This window comes from Passer domesticus, chromosome 22 (assembly GCF_036417665.1).
Source record: "Passer domesticus isolate bPasDom1 chromosome 22, bPasDom1.hap1, whole genome shotgun sequence".
Lineage (NCBI taxonomy): Eukaryota > Metazoa > Chordata > Aves > Passeriformes > Passeridae > Passer > Passer domesticus.
Genome location: NC_087495.1, coordinates 121628 through 137685, shown reverse-complemented (window position 1 = coordinate 137685; position 16058 = coordinate 121628). Strand labels below are relative to the sequence as shown.

General features: G+C 47.7%; 1 protein-coding gene across 1 annotated transcript; it reads right to left on the bottom strand.

The window, feature by feature from the left end:
- Nucleotides 1-3718: 3718 nt before the first annotated feature.
- HIPK4 (homeodomain interacting protein kinase 4) lies at nucleotides 3719-5799 on the bottom strand. The gene is made up of 2 exons (XM_064396914.1): nucleotides 4235-5799; nucleotides 3719-4064 (listed from the first exon to the last, which is right to left on the bottom strand). The coding sequence occupies exons 1-2, from the start codon at nucleotides 5681-5683 to the stop codon at nucleotides 3750-3752; spliced, it is 1764 nt and encodes a 587-aa protein (XP_064252984.1). The 5' UTR covers nucleotides 5684-5799; the 3' UTR covers nucleotides 3719-3749.
- Between the last annotated feature and the right edge of the window lie 10259 nt (nucleotides 5800-16058).

Below are 16058 nucleotides of genomic sequence, written 5' to 3'. Positions count from 1 at the left end.
AGTGAAGAAGAGGGGCAGAACCCCCTCTCACCTGCTACCCATGCTGTGGGGATCAGCCCAGGACACAGTTAGTTTCTGGGCTGTCAGTGCACATGACCAGCTCATGTCCAGCCTCTCACCAGCATCGTACATCCTTTTTGGCAGGGTTGCTCTCACTCTCTTTATTCCACAGTCTGTATTGATACTGGGTGTTACCCTGACCCATGTGCAGCACCTGCACTTGGTCTTGTTGAACCTCATAAAGTTCCTGTTGGCCCACTGACTGAGCCTGTCCAAGTCCCTCTGGATGGCCCTGCTCTCTAGGCGTGTCACCTGCCCTGCTCAGCTTGATGTCATCTGCCAGTGGGCTGAGGGTGCACTTGATCCCACTGTCTGTTTCATTGATGAGGATATTGAATAGCACTGGTGCCAGTACAGACCCCTGAGGGACATCCATTGTCACAGATGTCCATCAGTACTCAGCCATCTGTCCATCCATTAATCTGTCCTTTTGTCCTTCTGTCTGTCCATCCATCCAGGCAACCATCTGTCCACTCTCCCATCTATCCTATTCTCATCCATCTCGCTGTCCTTCCCTTTGGCCTGGCCGTCCCTGCTCTCTCCATCTGTCCAGCCATCCGCTTGTGAGAGACTGGAATGTTTATGGTTAAAAACTCAAAACAATTGTGCCCCATTTGAAGTGTTACATCATACAGTGTAGAACTCCTGCTCCAAGGGAGGTACCTGGGTGTTCCCACCAAGCCTGGGAATATATTAACCTATTGATCTTTGCATTTTGTAGGCTTCCTCCACCCTGACAGATAAAGACCGTGAACATCACTTTGACCAATTTTGATTTAAATTGCAACAACCAGGTTTTGTTGCTGGACCTGCTTGTGGGTGATAACTATATAAGCATTCTGTTCTTATCCTTTCTTTCTCTTTCTTTTTCCTTATGAACTTTCTTTCATGTCATTTTTATGCTTTTATATTGCTGATAGGAAAGGTGAATGCTAATGTCTTCACAAACAATTCCATGGGTGTGGGGTATGGGTATTAATGTCTTTGAAATGAGTCTTAATGTCTCTCTACTTATGTCTCTCTATTATTTGAGCCACAGGTTTGTTTAAGAACCCAGACTGTTTGACTGCTGAAATGGCAAATGGGTCTGCAAAAGTCTGAGTTTCTGAACTTGGGCCAAAATTTTATGTTTAAGGGGGGAATATGTGGTAGGTGATTTGGGAAGGTTGTACATTCCCAGTACCTCAGCCAATGGGGAAGGGAAGAGGGCAACATGCGGCCAGGAATTTAGAATAAAAGGAGGCTGCACCCTCCAAAACGTCAAGAGAGAAAACCCAGTGAGTGTGTGCCCCAGTGGACTCTCTCCCTTTATTCAAATAAAGTTGCAGGACTCCTCTGTCTTCCTTATGGACACTGGCTTTCCATTGTGTGATTTTCTGCCCATTACTATAGATAATAATCCAAACAGATACATTTTAAAACTTGCTAAAAACCTTATTCTACCTTAATGTTCTAAAGTTTGCAAAAAAAAAAGTTTGTCCTTGAACTTCGGAGTATTTTGTTGTTTCTCCCACACACTGCCCAAAGTAAATCCTAAACCCTCCAAGCAGACTGGGGCATGACACCACCTCAGCCAGTCATCCAGCTGTGCATCCATGCCTCATCCTGGCTATCCCAACTGTCCATCTCTCCAGCCATCCAGCCCAAACTTTATTTCATCTGGCCATTCATCCATCCATCTGTCCAGATAATCCCTCCCATCTCTCCCCCTGGCCTGGCCATCTCTGCTGTCTGTCTGTCCATATGGCCTATGGCTGGCCAATCCTGCTGTTCATCTGCCTACCTGTCCATCCATCCATCCATCCATCCATCCATCCATCCATCCATCCATCCATCCATCCATCCATCCATCCATCCATCCATCCATCCCCCCAATGGAGAGAGGGAGGTGTTTGTCCATCCACCTATCCCTGGCCCCCACCCCCTCAAGAAGCCACCCAATTTTCCCCATGATCCTGAAGCGGATGAGCTGGACGAAGACTATCCCTGCTGCAAGGACAAGGACAAAGTGACACCTTGCAGGGGAACAGAGAGGCACAGATGGGAATCCCCACTTCCCCCAGGCATAGGATGGGGATGAAGATGATGATGAATACCATTCTGGAGGAGCAGGACAACCCCTACATGTGTGACAGGGTAGGGGAGTTTGCGGGGAGATGAACTCCCAAAATTGACCCCCACCAGCACAAGTACAACGGCATGATTGGAAGCTGAGAAGCTGGAATAAAAGTGTGGATAGGGACTCAGAACCCAGCTTCGGAGGGTTCCAGACCCCATTTGGAGATCCCAGGAGTGCTGGGGGAGTCTGTCCTATTGGGGAGGTTCTGGGGGTCTTGGCCTCATGTGTTGTGGAGGGGTTGCACGGGTGGTGAGGGGAGGTTTGCCCCTTGCTGCATTTGAGGGTGCTATGAGGGGATATTGGTGGAGGGTGTCCTGAGTGCCTGTGTCACCTCCACTCTGGATTTTGGTTGGGGTCAACACTTCTGGGTGAGTCACCACCAGCTGCTGCTGACAGTGGCTTTGGGGCGGTTCTTGGGTTGTTTTGTCCTTCCCCAAAAATCTCCTTGCAGGGATATCCGACTGGTCTTGGAACTTTGTGCAGCCAGCAAGCTCGGTGCTGGTCGTGAAGCTCAGGATGAGTGGAGCTGGTGCTGGCCACACCATGTCACCAACATCACCCAAGAGCAGCCACAGGCAGTTTGTAAGCAGGCAATGCCAAGTGCTGGGAGAGCCTCTGCGGCTCCATTCAAGGCCAAGGAATAGACCACTGAGGAACCACTGGGTCTAGCTGTGCTGAATCTGGCTTCCCACTCCATTTTGGGGAATGTCACAGAGTGAGTAGAAGCTTTAGACAAGTCTTGCCAGTTTAAATTCAAGAAATTACTCTGGCCCACAAGTTCTAAGGATAGCACATTAGGTCTATTTATGAGTTATTTATTAAACAGACAGGGGATCATGAAAGATGTTAATCAGAATTACTTACTACTCAGTATAAAATTAAAGGAACTACTAGCAGATTATATAAAGCAGTGCACAATATCAAGGTACCTATATTAAAGCCAGTAAAATAAATAGGTCTGATTAGGAGTCAAATGTAACTTACTACTGAGATGATGATAATGTACACAGAGTTCTTTTACTCAGCCTCCAGAGGAGTAACTGGAAAGCAGGCATCCCTGTTATGGGTGGAAACGACACACATTTCCAGAAAAATGTGCAGATTTTTGCTTTGTGAAAGTAGCTTTTATAGTTTGTGAAGAGAGGTGTCCGTCAGTCAGAAATCCAGCTTATCTTGCCAAATTTCACTTCAATAGTAAGGTGTTTATTGGCAGTTGGGAGATGCCAGACTAATGTTAACCCATGGCACCAAAATAATTCATACAAGACAACTTGCCCTGTTTGAGCTATCTGACCAGTTAACAAGCTACAGATAAGTTTTGTCGGGTGTGAGATGCCCTCCTACAGGAGAAAAAACAGAAAACCCAAGTTTTCTGGAGTTCATGTTGTTGTTGAGCCTGGGGATGGGGGCCCCCCATGCTGTGGTTGTGAAAAGTGACAGACCTTTGCTAAGTGCTCTGGCAGCCCTGGGTGAGAAGCTAGGACACCCCCCAAGTCTTGGCAGTACCAAACTCCCCAGGCAAATAATCAATTGAAATGCTCAGTTTTTGGCAAAACTATTTATTGGGGGATCAATGTGAGAAACATAGCCGGTAGCATCTGGCACAGTATGTTCTGTGGCAGCACTGACTGTGGTCTCCTCCAGCAAGGCGCTGGGTTTTGGTGGTTGGGGTGCTTGAGGGTGAGGAAGAAGAAGGTCTCTTGCAAGCTCTGGACTGCTGGAATGTATACAAGGGTTGCTGTGGGGTCTCAGTGATGCTGGGAGTGCCACTGGCTCTGTGGTAGGAGGAGTGTGCTGAGTACTGCAGGGGCATCCCAGCCCAGCCTCTGGAGCCTATTCTCCAAATCCCTGGAGGCTTGGGATTGCGCCACATCACCAGAGCTCTCTGTGGTGGGGAACAGAGGGGAAAGCATGGGGAGAGGGTGAATGTTACCTCCTTTTTTGTGGGAAGCTCAGGCACCCGGGGACATGTAGCACCAGGAAACCCAAGTATGTAAGGGACCCCAAGCACCCTTTATCCCAGAGTGCCCATGCCCAGGAGCCCCCTCCCTGTACCTTGGCACAGGATGAGCTGTAGCATGTTCCAGGCAGGTTCTGTTCCATGATGCCACCGACTGGGCTGCCATACCAGTGGCTGTACCGTTTCATTTTGCTGGGAGCCCGCGGCACAGCCAAGTGACCCTTTGTGGGCTCCATCTGGGGACACCAGTGATGCTGACAGTGCTGGCTTCCACAGTGGACGAGACTGGGGGCTTGACAGATGTCCTGCTGACACTTGTCACCGGTGTCCCCAGCTGGCTCAGCTAGGCTGAGCCCATCCATCTGGGCAGTGGCCTTCTGGATGCCTCCCTGGCTGGCAGGGATGAAGGCACCTTTCTCTGTGCCTGGGAAAATCTCAGCTATGCTGGAATCCTTACAGGATGCCCTCAGGTCTTCCTGGCTGAGCTGGTAGTACTGGGTGGCCTCAAAGCTGGCCTTCACCTCCTGCGTGGAGATGAAGGGATGATGAAGGGCAGCACTGGGTGTGATTCGCTCATGTGAGTCCCAAGTGAGCATCCTCTTGACCAGCTCCACCATCCTGTACAGATCACAATGCTTGGCTAGCTCCTCCTGATCAGGATCAGGCATCGGGCAGACATTCACCACTGCCAACTGATCCAGTGAGGAAAAGATATGCTTCCTCCTCTCCATCGGCTTTGCTATCACCTTCCCTGGTGGTTTGAGCTGCCAGGTACCAGTGGAATATGGCACACGTTGGAAGAAGGACTGTGTCTTCTGGGCAGCGCAGAGCAGCTCACCCCGGGGTAGCCCCAAGGTAGAGCAGATGTAGCATACCTGGTCATATTCGTCATTGCCAGGGTAGAGTGGCCAACCCAAGTGAAGCTCGGCCATCACGCAGCCCAAAGACCAGATGTCTACCTTCTCGCAGAAGGGCAACCCCAGCAATATCTCTGGTGCCCGGTAGAAGCGGGTTTGGATGTAGGGCTCCTGGACATGGCAGACTTCAGGGAGGAGGATAGCCGAGCCAAAGTCAACAAGTTTGATGCGGAATGGATAGCGTGCATGGTCCACCAGCATGATGTTCTCTGGCTTAAGGTCAGCATGGATGATGGACAGCTCCTTCAGCTTGACCAGTGCCACAAGCACCTGTGCTGTGATGGTACGGATGTGTTGGACTGGCAGAGGTGAGAAGTTGTTCTGCTTTTGGAAGTCAAAGAGGTTTTGCTGCAGCAGCTCAAAGACCAGGTAGGTCCAGACCGTGTCACTGAAGGACTCGAGGAAATGGATGATGTGAGAGTCCTTTGTGTTCCCCTCCTGCAAAGCCTGCAGCAGCCTCAGTTCATTCTTCACTATTTGGCCATCATGATCACAGTTCTTCAGGATCTTGATGGCCACCATCTCCCCAGTGCTCCTGCACTGCCCCTGGATCACCTGTCCAAAAGTCCCCTTCCCCACCATGGCCATTATGTCATAGCACTCAGCACCTACCACTAGTGTCACCATGGTGGGTTGGCTCTTCACCAGGAGCTCAGGATCCTCCAGCTCAGCACCCAGAGGGGACTGGAGACACCTAACTGTCCCAACCCTGCCTCACAACCCTGTAGGTTCCAACATCACCATGACAACACATGATGTCACAACAGAAGCAACCTGGGTGGAGGAACCCCCTGAAAACAACACTGGCCCTCCCGAATCCAGCCCTGCTGTCCTCAAATCCATCCACAACCCCAACAACACATCCCTGGTCCCCCCAGAATGGATCCCAGCCTCCTGAAAACTCATTTTCAACCCCCTAACCCCTTTCCCTGGTCCACCAAAATCCATCCAAGTCCTCCCTGACCCATATACAGTCACCCAAAACCAATTTCTAGTCCTCTAAACACAGTCCCTTGTTCCCCAAAACCTATTCAAGCCCCTCAAGATCTATCCTCAATTCCCCAAAATCCATCCAAGGCCCCCAAAACCTCCCCTAGTCTCCCAAACCCACCTGAGCACCCCATGATACATACCCAACCCCCAAATCTCCAGCCCAAGATAACCCACCGAAGGTCCCCCAAACCCAGCCCTAGCCCCTTGAAATCCACTTCTGTTTCTCTAAAACACAGCCTAACTCCTCCTCTTATTGCCAGCCCGAGAAAACCTGCCTCTGGCTCCCCAAACCCCATGCCCAGACTGCACAGATATTCTCATTACTTTTTTTGGGCATTAACATTTATTTCAGCCAAGCCAAGTGCAAGGAGCTATTAAACACCTCCCCTACCTGAAAGTATACACAAAATCTTTGAACACCCTCCAAAAAAGATGGATTCAGGGGAGTAAGTGAGTTAAAGAGGGTTTGGGGCAGTGACGCTCTACCATCACGATTTTAAGGGATTGCCAAAGATTCCCATGCTTGGCGGGGGGATCATTGCTCACCACAGAGTTGGGAGCTCAGTGCCAGCTTATGCAGCTGAAATTTAAGGGTTCCCTCACCCCTGAGTCCCCCCAGACTGAAACATGGGGTGACTTCTGTCATCACTGGCAGCTGGTTGAATTGGGGGCCCCTGGGAAAGAACTCAACATTGGGTAACAGCCTCTTCTTCCCCTTGTGCTGGGGGGCTCTGGTGGTGACCCCTCAGAGGAGAAACACATGCTGGGCATCCACTGCCAGCGCTGGACTTTGTCCTCTGCAGCCCTATTGACATGGGGCTGGAAGTTCTCCACCTGTTTGGTTTCTCCTTTCTCCTTCAGTTTTACCACTACTGCTGTCTTCACACTGCCCATCCTCATCCTCCCCTCACCTTCCAGCCCACTCCCAACCAAAAGTATACCAAATTTTTGCAATTTGATTCTTGACCAGCATCCCAGAATTGTATCCTTCCTGGTGGTCTCCTTCATTGTTCCATCCATCCATCCCCAGTGGTGCAAATTCAATACTGGCAGTTTCAATACCTGCATGCTGGTGGGTTTTGGTATCCTCTGTCTGACTGGATCCTCTGGTTGTTGCACTAAGACAGTGCAACCCACCAGTGGAGACAGTAAACCACTGGGTCAATGGCTGCACTCACTTCTCTCCCATTGCTCCCCTGGTTTTCAGTTTGAACTGGATTGTGTCAGGAGACTATAACTTCTTTCTTCCTGCTGTGACAATGATTAAGCTCCCAGGTCTTTCCCAATGTCTCATTATTTTGGGGTCTTGTTACGATCTGGTTTAAACCCAGAAGAGAAAAGAAAATGAAGTCTCTGTGTATAAAACTGAAAGAATTTGAAAGTTCAAAATATACCCAAAAAATGTGATAAAAACCAAACAGGGTTAGATGCTGGTGTCAAAAAATTGATATATTTCATTTAATAGTAGAAGAGGGAAGGAAGAAAGTGGCGGAAGGAAAGAAGCAGCGGAAGGAAGGAAGTGGCGGAAGGAAGGAAGTGGCAGAAGGAAGGAAGGAAGTGGCGGAAGGAAGGAAGTGGCGGAAGGAAGTGGCGGAAGGAAGGAAGGAAGTGGCGGAAGGAAGGAAGGAAGGAAGTGGCGGAAGGAAGGAAGTGGCAGAAGGAAGTGGCGGAAGGAAGGAAGTGGCGGAAGGAAGGAAGGAAGTGGCGGAAGGAAGGAAGTGGCGGAAGGAAGAAAGTGGCGGAAGGAAGTGGCGGAAGGAAGTGGCGGAAGGAAGTGGCGGAAGTGGCGGAAGGAAGTGGCGGAAGGAAGTGGCGGAAGGAAGTGGCGGAAGGAAGGAAGGAAGGAAGGAAGGAAGGAAGGAAGGAAGGAAGGAAGGAAGGAAGGAAGGAAGGAAGGAAGGAAGGAAGGAAGGAAGGAAGGAAGGAAGGAAGGAAGGAAGGAAGTGGCGGAAGGAAGGAAGGAAGGAAGGAAGTGGCGGAAGGAAGGAAGGAAGGAAGTGGCGGAAGGAAGGAAGGAAGTGGCGGAAGGAAGGAAGTGGCGGAAGGAAGGAAGTGGCGGAAGGAAGGAAGGAAGGAAGGAAGGAAGGAAGGAAGGAAGGAAGGAAGGAAGGAAGGAAGGAAGGAAGGAAGGAAGGAAGGAAGGAAGTGGCGGAAGGAAGTGGCGGAAGGAAGGAAGGAAGTGGCGGAAGGAAGTGGCGGAAGGAAGTGGCGGAAGGAAGTGGCGGAAGGAAGTGGCGGAAGGAAGTGGCGGAAGGAAGTGGCGGAAGGAAGGAAGGAAGGAAGGAAGGAAGGAAGGAAGGAAGGAAGGAAGGAAGGAAGGAAGGAAGGAAGGAAGGAAGGAAGTGGCGGAAGTGGCGGAAGGAAGTGGCGGAAGGAAGTGGCGGAAGGAAGTGGCGGAAGGAAGGAAGGAAGTGGCGGAAGGAAGTGGCGGAAGGAAGTGGCGGAAGGAAGTGGCGGAAGGAAGTGGCGGAAGGAAGTGGCGGAAGGAAGGAAGGAAGTGGCGGAAGGAAGGAAGGAAGTGGCGGAAGGAAGGAAGGAAGGAAGGAAGGAAGGAAGGAAGGAAGGAAGGAAGGAAGGAAGGAAGGAAGGAAGGAAGGAAGGAAGGAAGGAAGGAAGGAAGGAAGGAAGGAAGGAAGGAAGGAAGGAAGGAAGGAAGGAGAAAGAAAGAAAGAAAGAAAGAAAGAAAGAAAGAAAGAAAGAAAGAAAGAAAGAAAGAAAGAAAGAAAGAAAGAAGGAAAGAAAGAGAAAGAAAAGTGAGGGTCCCCCATCACCGCGCTGTGCCACACCATGATGAAAAGCATGGTATCTAGTGCATTAATACACGTTTTGGGCAGGTGGAAATGCCCATCTCCCTCCCTTGCAAGGGGTCACTGTCCTTTGCAATATTTTGAATTTGTTGCATCATCTACAGTGTTCTGGTGCAGGGTCTGGGGACTCCTTGGGGGGGGCCTTTGATGGGCCATGACATCCCTTGTGCTGTGTATAAGCTTTTCCTGGGATGAAGGGCCCCTGCAGCTTGGGGTCCTCGGCACAGTAGAGGGTGGGTGATAACTGCCTAGAGCAGAGGTCTTTCCTTCACACACATAAAGCCTTTTTCCTCCCACCCTTTGTTGTGAGGACCTGTGGGAACCGGGCAGCTGATAGCCCTGGGGCTTTGGTCTCCACTCAGAAGGTGTTAAGCTTTATCCCTGTGTGAATGTATCCTTTTCTTCCCAGACCTGAGTTCACTTTATCTTATTTCCATCCGTGAACAGTTCAGGGCCCCAGTCAGACAGCCTATTCAGGTATGGTGGTCTTCTTTGCAGCTTTTGTAATGCAGTTTTGCTATAATAGGCAAAAGTTATTAATGAAAATGTTTAAGTCATAAACAATAACATTTCAGTCTCCAACAGGTCCCCCCAGTCCAGATAGCAGGGTTGGATCTCCCAAATTTTGGGAACTTCACCCACCCAGTTCCGGTCAGACCCAGTGGGCAGTTTAGGCAGTACTGGCACACAGTGGATACCCATCACGAGCAAAGTGATATTGTTCTGCTTACAGAGAGGGAGTGGAGTTTTAGCACTCTGTGGATGTGACCAAGTTATTCTATATCATGTACATCATCACTAGTTATGGCAGGAAAACCTGGACACCCTAACTGGAAGTTGGCCATTTTTCCCCTTATTCTGCAAAAGTGTCAGCATGAACCTCTATGGACTTGGTTCTTCTGCCATCTCACTGGTCCCCTCTCCCATTTTTCCTCCAGAGTGCAGTCACAGACCATGGTGCTGAAGTGGGCAGTGTTATGAATAAAAAGTTATCTATTTTTTTTAAGGTTGCAGAGTAAAAGAAGTTAGTCCAGTGCTGTTAAGTTAGCTTCATTGTTAAGAGTTCTTCTTCAATTACCTGTTAATGGTTGGTGATTAACTGATTGTCCCCCTGATGCTTGCCAGGGAGGGACACCAGGACCCTGCAGGTACCAGGATAATGGGAGTGGCATCAGAGTTAGTATGCAGATGAGAAATGCATTGCATCAAATTTTGCAGTTTTCCAGGAAAACCCCTAAAAATTACGAGCCAACATAGAACTAAGTGACCTAAGTGATGTCTAAGGATGGGAGCGTAGTCCAGTGCCTGCTTGGATCCTTTTTGCTTCTCACCCTAACCTGAAAAGATGTTGACTAGAAAGGTGACCCGAGATGTTGGACCGAAAAGGCGGAATCTGCTAATCTCTCGTGAGGACGGAATCCCCAGCTCTGCCTGCAGACCAGTGGACAAAGCTGCATCACCCTCCTCCTCCGTGCCACGTCTGGGAGTAGCGGCGGCGTGGGCGCGACCCGTCGATTTCTCCCCACCTGAGCTGATTCTTTTTAATAAAGGCATTAAAAAGGAGAAAGATCTCCTGCCCATTTATTTCAGCTTGGGGACTCGTCCGGGAGAGCCACGCCTGAAGACGACACCAGGACTGGGATGGCCGCCCACCCTGGACCTGCAGGACAGCTGGCTATTGGGACCAGAGAAGATCGTCTTGGGACAGTGACACGGAGTAGCACCAGATTGGTGAGAATATCCGGCGGCGGGAGAGGGAGGCGAGCGAGTGTGTGTGAGTGAGACGAGGGCCGGCGGCTCGGCCCCTCGAAGCGAGTGAGAACCCCTCAGTACCGCGGTTCCGCACCCCTGCGAGGGGGCCGGCCGGGAACAGGGGGAAGCGAGTGGAATTGGTGATTGAGGCGCCTCCAGAGGGGTAAAGAGGACGCCCCTCTGGGCGTGCGGAGGAAATAGCTGTGTGAGTGGCACGCACCTCAAAAGCCCTGATACAGGTCCTAATGAAGGAAGTTTGGCGATTTTAGAAAATCAGGCAGTTTTGTTTTTAAGTCCTGCTGACGGAGGTAAGGCACGAGGTCTGGCAGAGGAAGCCTATCTCGAGTTTTTCCAAGTCCTGAAGCGTAAGTCCTGTCAGGGGAAGGTCAGGCAAACTGAAAATCAGGCAATACTTTTGTTTGAAGTCCTGACAAGAGATGTTAGGCAAACTCACAAGTCCCGAGAAGGATTTGGGAAAGTTTAAAAGCCTTGCAGGCAAAGTCCTGACGAAGGAAGTCAGGCATACAACCTCAGAGGCCAGGGTCTCGAGATTTTGTTGGTTGAGTCTTGGCAAGGGAGGCCGAGATCTCTCTAAGTCCTGAAAAAGGAGGCCAGGCATACAACCTCAGAGACCAGGGTATCAAGGATTTTTTTGTTTTGTTTGTTTGTTGAGTCTTGGCAAGAGAGGCCAAGATCTCAACAAAGTCCTGATGAAAAGGGTCAGAGAAATTGGAGTTTCGGCAAAGGAGGTCGGGACTTCTTAAATAAGATATATTTCCTTTAGTGTAAAGGCATCTTTGTGATTTTTTTTTGAGGCCAAAAAAAAATGGGAGGGTGCAATAGTAAGAAAAGTGGCCAGAGACTGAGGAATATACCTCCCCACAGTCCCCTAGGTGAACTATTAGAGAAATGGGACTCTATAGAAGCCACAGAAGGATTAGATAAAGTTAAGATGATTCACTATTGTTCAGAAGTGTGGCCAGAATTAGATGTGCAAGGAGGATGGCCGTGGTGTGGGACAAAAGACAAGTGGATGTGTCAACAGCTGAGTAGCTATCTGACAGCTCGAGAAGATACTGATCCCAAGCAATTATTATATGTAGCTTGTTGGTTGAATGCCATCGAGAATGAAAGAGTTCAAATTTGTAAAGTGCAGAGCAAGAAAGAGGGGAATGAAAGAGTGAATGCTGAAGTTAAAGAGATTACCAAAAGGTGGGAACCCCTAGACTACTTGCCTCCTGATGCCCCTCCACCTTATAATCCTCTCCTTCGAGCACCTCAAATAGCAGACCCAGTTCTTCTCCTGGCTGCCATGGGGGCCATTCCCTCACCACCCCCTTCAACTCCTTTAGCTGCTTCTGCACCACCACTAACACCCACTCCACCTGCTGCATGCTCCACCCCTTCTCCAGCTCCACCTAACATGCACCCAAGCTCTTCTCCCCTTCCTACTGCTGTCCCTCCACCTCCTCCTAACTGGGACACAAATGCTTCCTTACCTAGTAACCTCTTATCACCAGGTACAGCCGTTGACCTACAGCAGGTCCAGGTTAATGCTATATACCCCTCGAGTAATCTTGTGTCTGAAGATGGGCCATACTGTAGTACCCGATCCAAGACCTCCAAGGTAGAGAGACTTTTTCCACTTAGAGAAGTTCCTATGGGCGGAGTAGCAGGAGGTGTTGGTTTTGTAAATGCTCCTCTAACTGCTTCTGAGGTGAGAGGATTCAAGAAAGAGTTAGGGAATCTAGTTGAAGACCCCATGGGCATTGCTAACCAAGTGGATCAGTTCTTAGGTCCAAATATCTACACTTAGGGGAGATGAAATCCATTCTAAATATATTATTTTCCCCAGAAGAGTCCCGAATGGTTAGGGCCGCTAACATAAGAATTTGAGAAAAAGATAACCGTCCAGGGCCCCAAGTGCCAACAGGTGAAGACAAATTGCCACTAGTGGATCCTAATTGGAACCCTAACCAGGAGGAAGGGAGGAAAGCCATGATGAAGTACAGGTCTCTGATAATTCGGGGGATCAAAGAATCAGTTCCCAAAGGAACTAATACAAAATTGGCATTCGAGGGCACACAAGAGAAGGATGAAACTGCTGCTACTTGGCTTAATCGCCTAAAGCGGAATTTTCAATTGTATTCTAGAATAGACCCAGACACCAAAGAGGGTGAAGTGCTATTAAAGGTCCAGTTTGTTACAAAATCTTGGCCTGATATACGGAGAAAACTGGAAAAGATTGAGGATTGGCCAGAGAAAGACATTAATAAGTTATTGAGGGAAGCATTGAAGGTGTATTTAAGAAGGGAAGAAGAAAAAGCAAGGGCCAAAGCTAGGATCATGGTTGCTATAGCCAGAGAAAGTGGAGGCAAGCAACTCTTTCCCACAATCCAAAGTAACAAAAGAGTGGGGGGGGGGAGCCACCACCAGGAGCAGGTAAGGATAGGCCAGTACTGTCAGGGACAGGAGGAATGAAGAAGCCTTGAGTCCCTTTGGGTGAAAGGTGCTGCTATTACTGTGGAGAAACTGGACCCCCCCTAGACTGTTCAACCTAAAGTTGTGAAACCTTTGCTAGCTGATCCAGATAGCAAAGGTTGCAGCTTTAGGACCAGGGGATCTGGTAAAAGTTTTTAAAGCAGAAACCACACCTGAGTAGGGAAAAAAGAAGAGAAGAACCCATATTTTGTGAAAAAAATTAAAGATTTAAAGTTACATCAAGGGCAATGGGGGGAGTGGCTAACATCAGACGGACGGGTCTTTCTAAACAAAGCACTTGCTTGGATGGTGCTAACAGAACTACATAAATTAACCCACTGGGGAGTCCAAAGACTATGTGATTATTTCCTAAGAAATAACCTGTGCATAAGCGTATATGACCTAGCAAAAACAATTATAAAAGAGTGTTTAACTTGCCAAAAAGTGAACCAGAAGGGAATGGTGAATACCATAGGCTCAGACCGAGGTCCACCTTTTGTAGCCCAAAGGTTGCAAATTATAATTAAAGCTTTAAAAAAATTGAGATTGCATACTCTGTAGCACCCCCAGAGTTCTGGGAGGGTGGAATAGATAAACAAAACTCTCAAAAATGTATTAACTAAATTGAAGAAACAAAAAGTGTTTGTCCCTAGCGCTCTTGTGCATCAGAACAAGACCCCAGTCTGATATAGGGATTTCACCCTATGAAATGATGTTTGGACTGCCGTTCTTGTTAACACCCTATAGCACAGGAGACTATCTGGAAGGAGAAGAAGCTACCAGCAAATATTTAGAAGTCATTGGAAGAACCCTAGAAGGACTTAGAAAAAGTCCCCACACCTCCCCTCTTGACACAAAAGCACATGACATCAACCCAGGAGATTGGGTTTTAATAAAATCCTGGAATAGTAGACCATTAATGCCTAAATTTGAAGGCCCCTTTCAGGTACTAGTCATTGCTAATTCTGCTGTGCGGACTGGAGAAAAAGGTTGGACCCACATCACGAGAATTAAAGGACCTGTCCCACCCCCGGGCATTGGACAGGATTCATCAGTGTCTCCCTCTCGTATTGGACCAGATTCCACACCACTCTCACCCCCAAGCATTGGACAGGATTTGTCAGTGTCTCCCTCTGGTATTGGACCAGATTCTACTCCACCCTCACACTCTAACTCGGGACAGGATTCAGCCACATCAGGAGTTAATTCAGCTGAATATACTATTATAAAAGGACCAAATGACTTAAAGTTGACACTCAAAAAGAAGAACCAAAAAGACTGATGAACTGCATAAGAAAAAAGTTTAGAATCATAACATGTCTTAAAGGGTTTTAAGAAATTTGTAAAAGTTAAAAATTATTAATAAGTAATTCTGGTTAAGTCCTCCCAACTTAGTACCAAAGACCCCAGGTTAATCTTCTGCAGAGTGCTCCCCTAGGAGAGACCAAATTAGCAGGGACAGATCAAGAGAGGTTTAACCAGAGGAGCAAGAGACTCTAAAGAGCTTGGAAACCTCTTCTCAGTAAAATCCTCAAGAGGCAAGGCCGGGTGGGCAGGCTGTGCAAGGTGACCCATACCGGACTCTTGGGAAGGGTAGTAGTGATGGCTCTGATTGCTGGTGGTGCTCTGGAGAGCCCAGGAGAGCTGTGCAGTGAGTACAACCAACCTCTCTATGAGAAAGAATAAGTTCCTTGGTGAGAGTCCACACCAATTTAAACTATAATTGTGTTAACCTCTCCCAGTTGATCCTTTATCAAGAGAATAAGAAAATATATTGGATGGCCCGGAACACCGCCGCCTTTAGGCAGCCACTCCTGGGAGAGCACCCTGTAGGAGAGGCCTGGTGGTGCTTTGAACATGATACTACTAAAGCAAGCCTGGTAAATCTGGTCAAAGGAAAAGGTATTTCTAAATACTGGGAGGGCACGACAAAAACTAATATATTTCGGGAAACCCCTAAACACCTGTTTTGGGTCAATAGTACCACAACATCCACTGAATTGCCAAGAGACTAGTCTAGTGGTGGCATCATTAGAATTATAAAACAAACTGTCTTTATATTACCCAAAGAATCTGGATCAAGTTTAAGAGTTCCTATATTTGATGATTTAAGTAAAACAAAACTGAAGAAGCAATATATGTTAAACAAAATTTTGAAACTACAATCAGAATTAGAAGTAATATTTAATCAGACCGCATTAGCTCTTAATCATATTAATGACCAACTCAACCAAACCAAAACAGTAATTTATCAAATCAAATTAATTGTAGCAGTCATTAGAAACACCTTAAACGAAATAAGAAAACGAGCATATGTAAGAAATCAAAGGACTCCTACACTTGATTCCAGTTGGTGGGGTAATCTATGGACTTTCAAAAAAAGTTGGAAAACTATAACCTTCACTGTGTGTACACTTGTTAGTTTGTTCTTATTTCCCTGTTTTTAATTAAAATAGTGACATCTACTGTACAGAATAACCTAAGGATCTCTAAAGAGATTAACCTGAAAAAACCAAAAAAGTAATGACGTTAGGTAAATATGATCACCAGAGTGCTCAGGAAATTTATAATCAATACAAAAAATATAGAAAATTCTATGTTAATGAGCCAAAACTTGTAAGTTGATGCAAGCTTAAGCTTAAGCCTGATCAAAGAAAAAGAGGGGGGACTGTTATGAATAAAAAGTTATCTATTTTTTTTAAGGTTGCAGAGTAAAACAAGTTAGTCCAGTGCTGTTAAGTTAGCTTCATTGTTAAGAGTTCTTCTTCAATTACCTGTTAATGGTTGGTGATTAACTGATTGTCCCCCTGATGCTTGCCAGGGAGGGACACCAGGACCCTGCAGGTACCAGGATAATGGGAGTGGCATCAGAGTTAGTATGCAGATGAGAAATGCATTGCATCAAATTTTGCAGTTTTCCAGGAAAACCCCTAAAAATTACGAGCCAACATAGAACTAAGTGACCTAAG

Bases quoted from the DNA above. Each gene is read 5' to 3' on its own strand.
- HIPK4 (XM_064396914.1), bottom strand. From the start codon at position 5,683: ATGGTGACACTAGTGGTAGGTGCTGAGTGCTATGACATAATGGCCATG. The intron at 4,065-4,234 runs GTACAGGGAGGG...TCCCCACCACAG, and splicing joins ACAGCTCATCCTGTGCCAAG to AGAGCTCTGGTGATGTGGCG.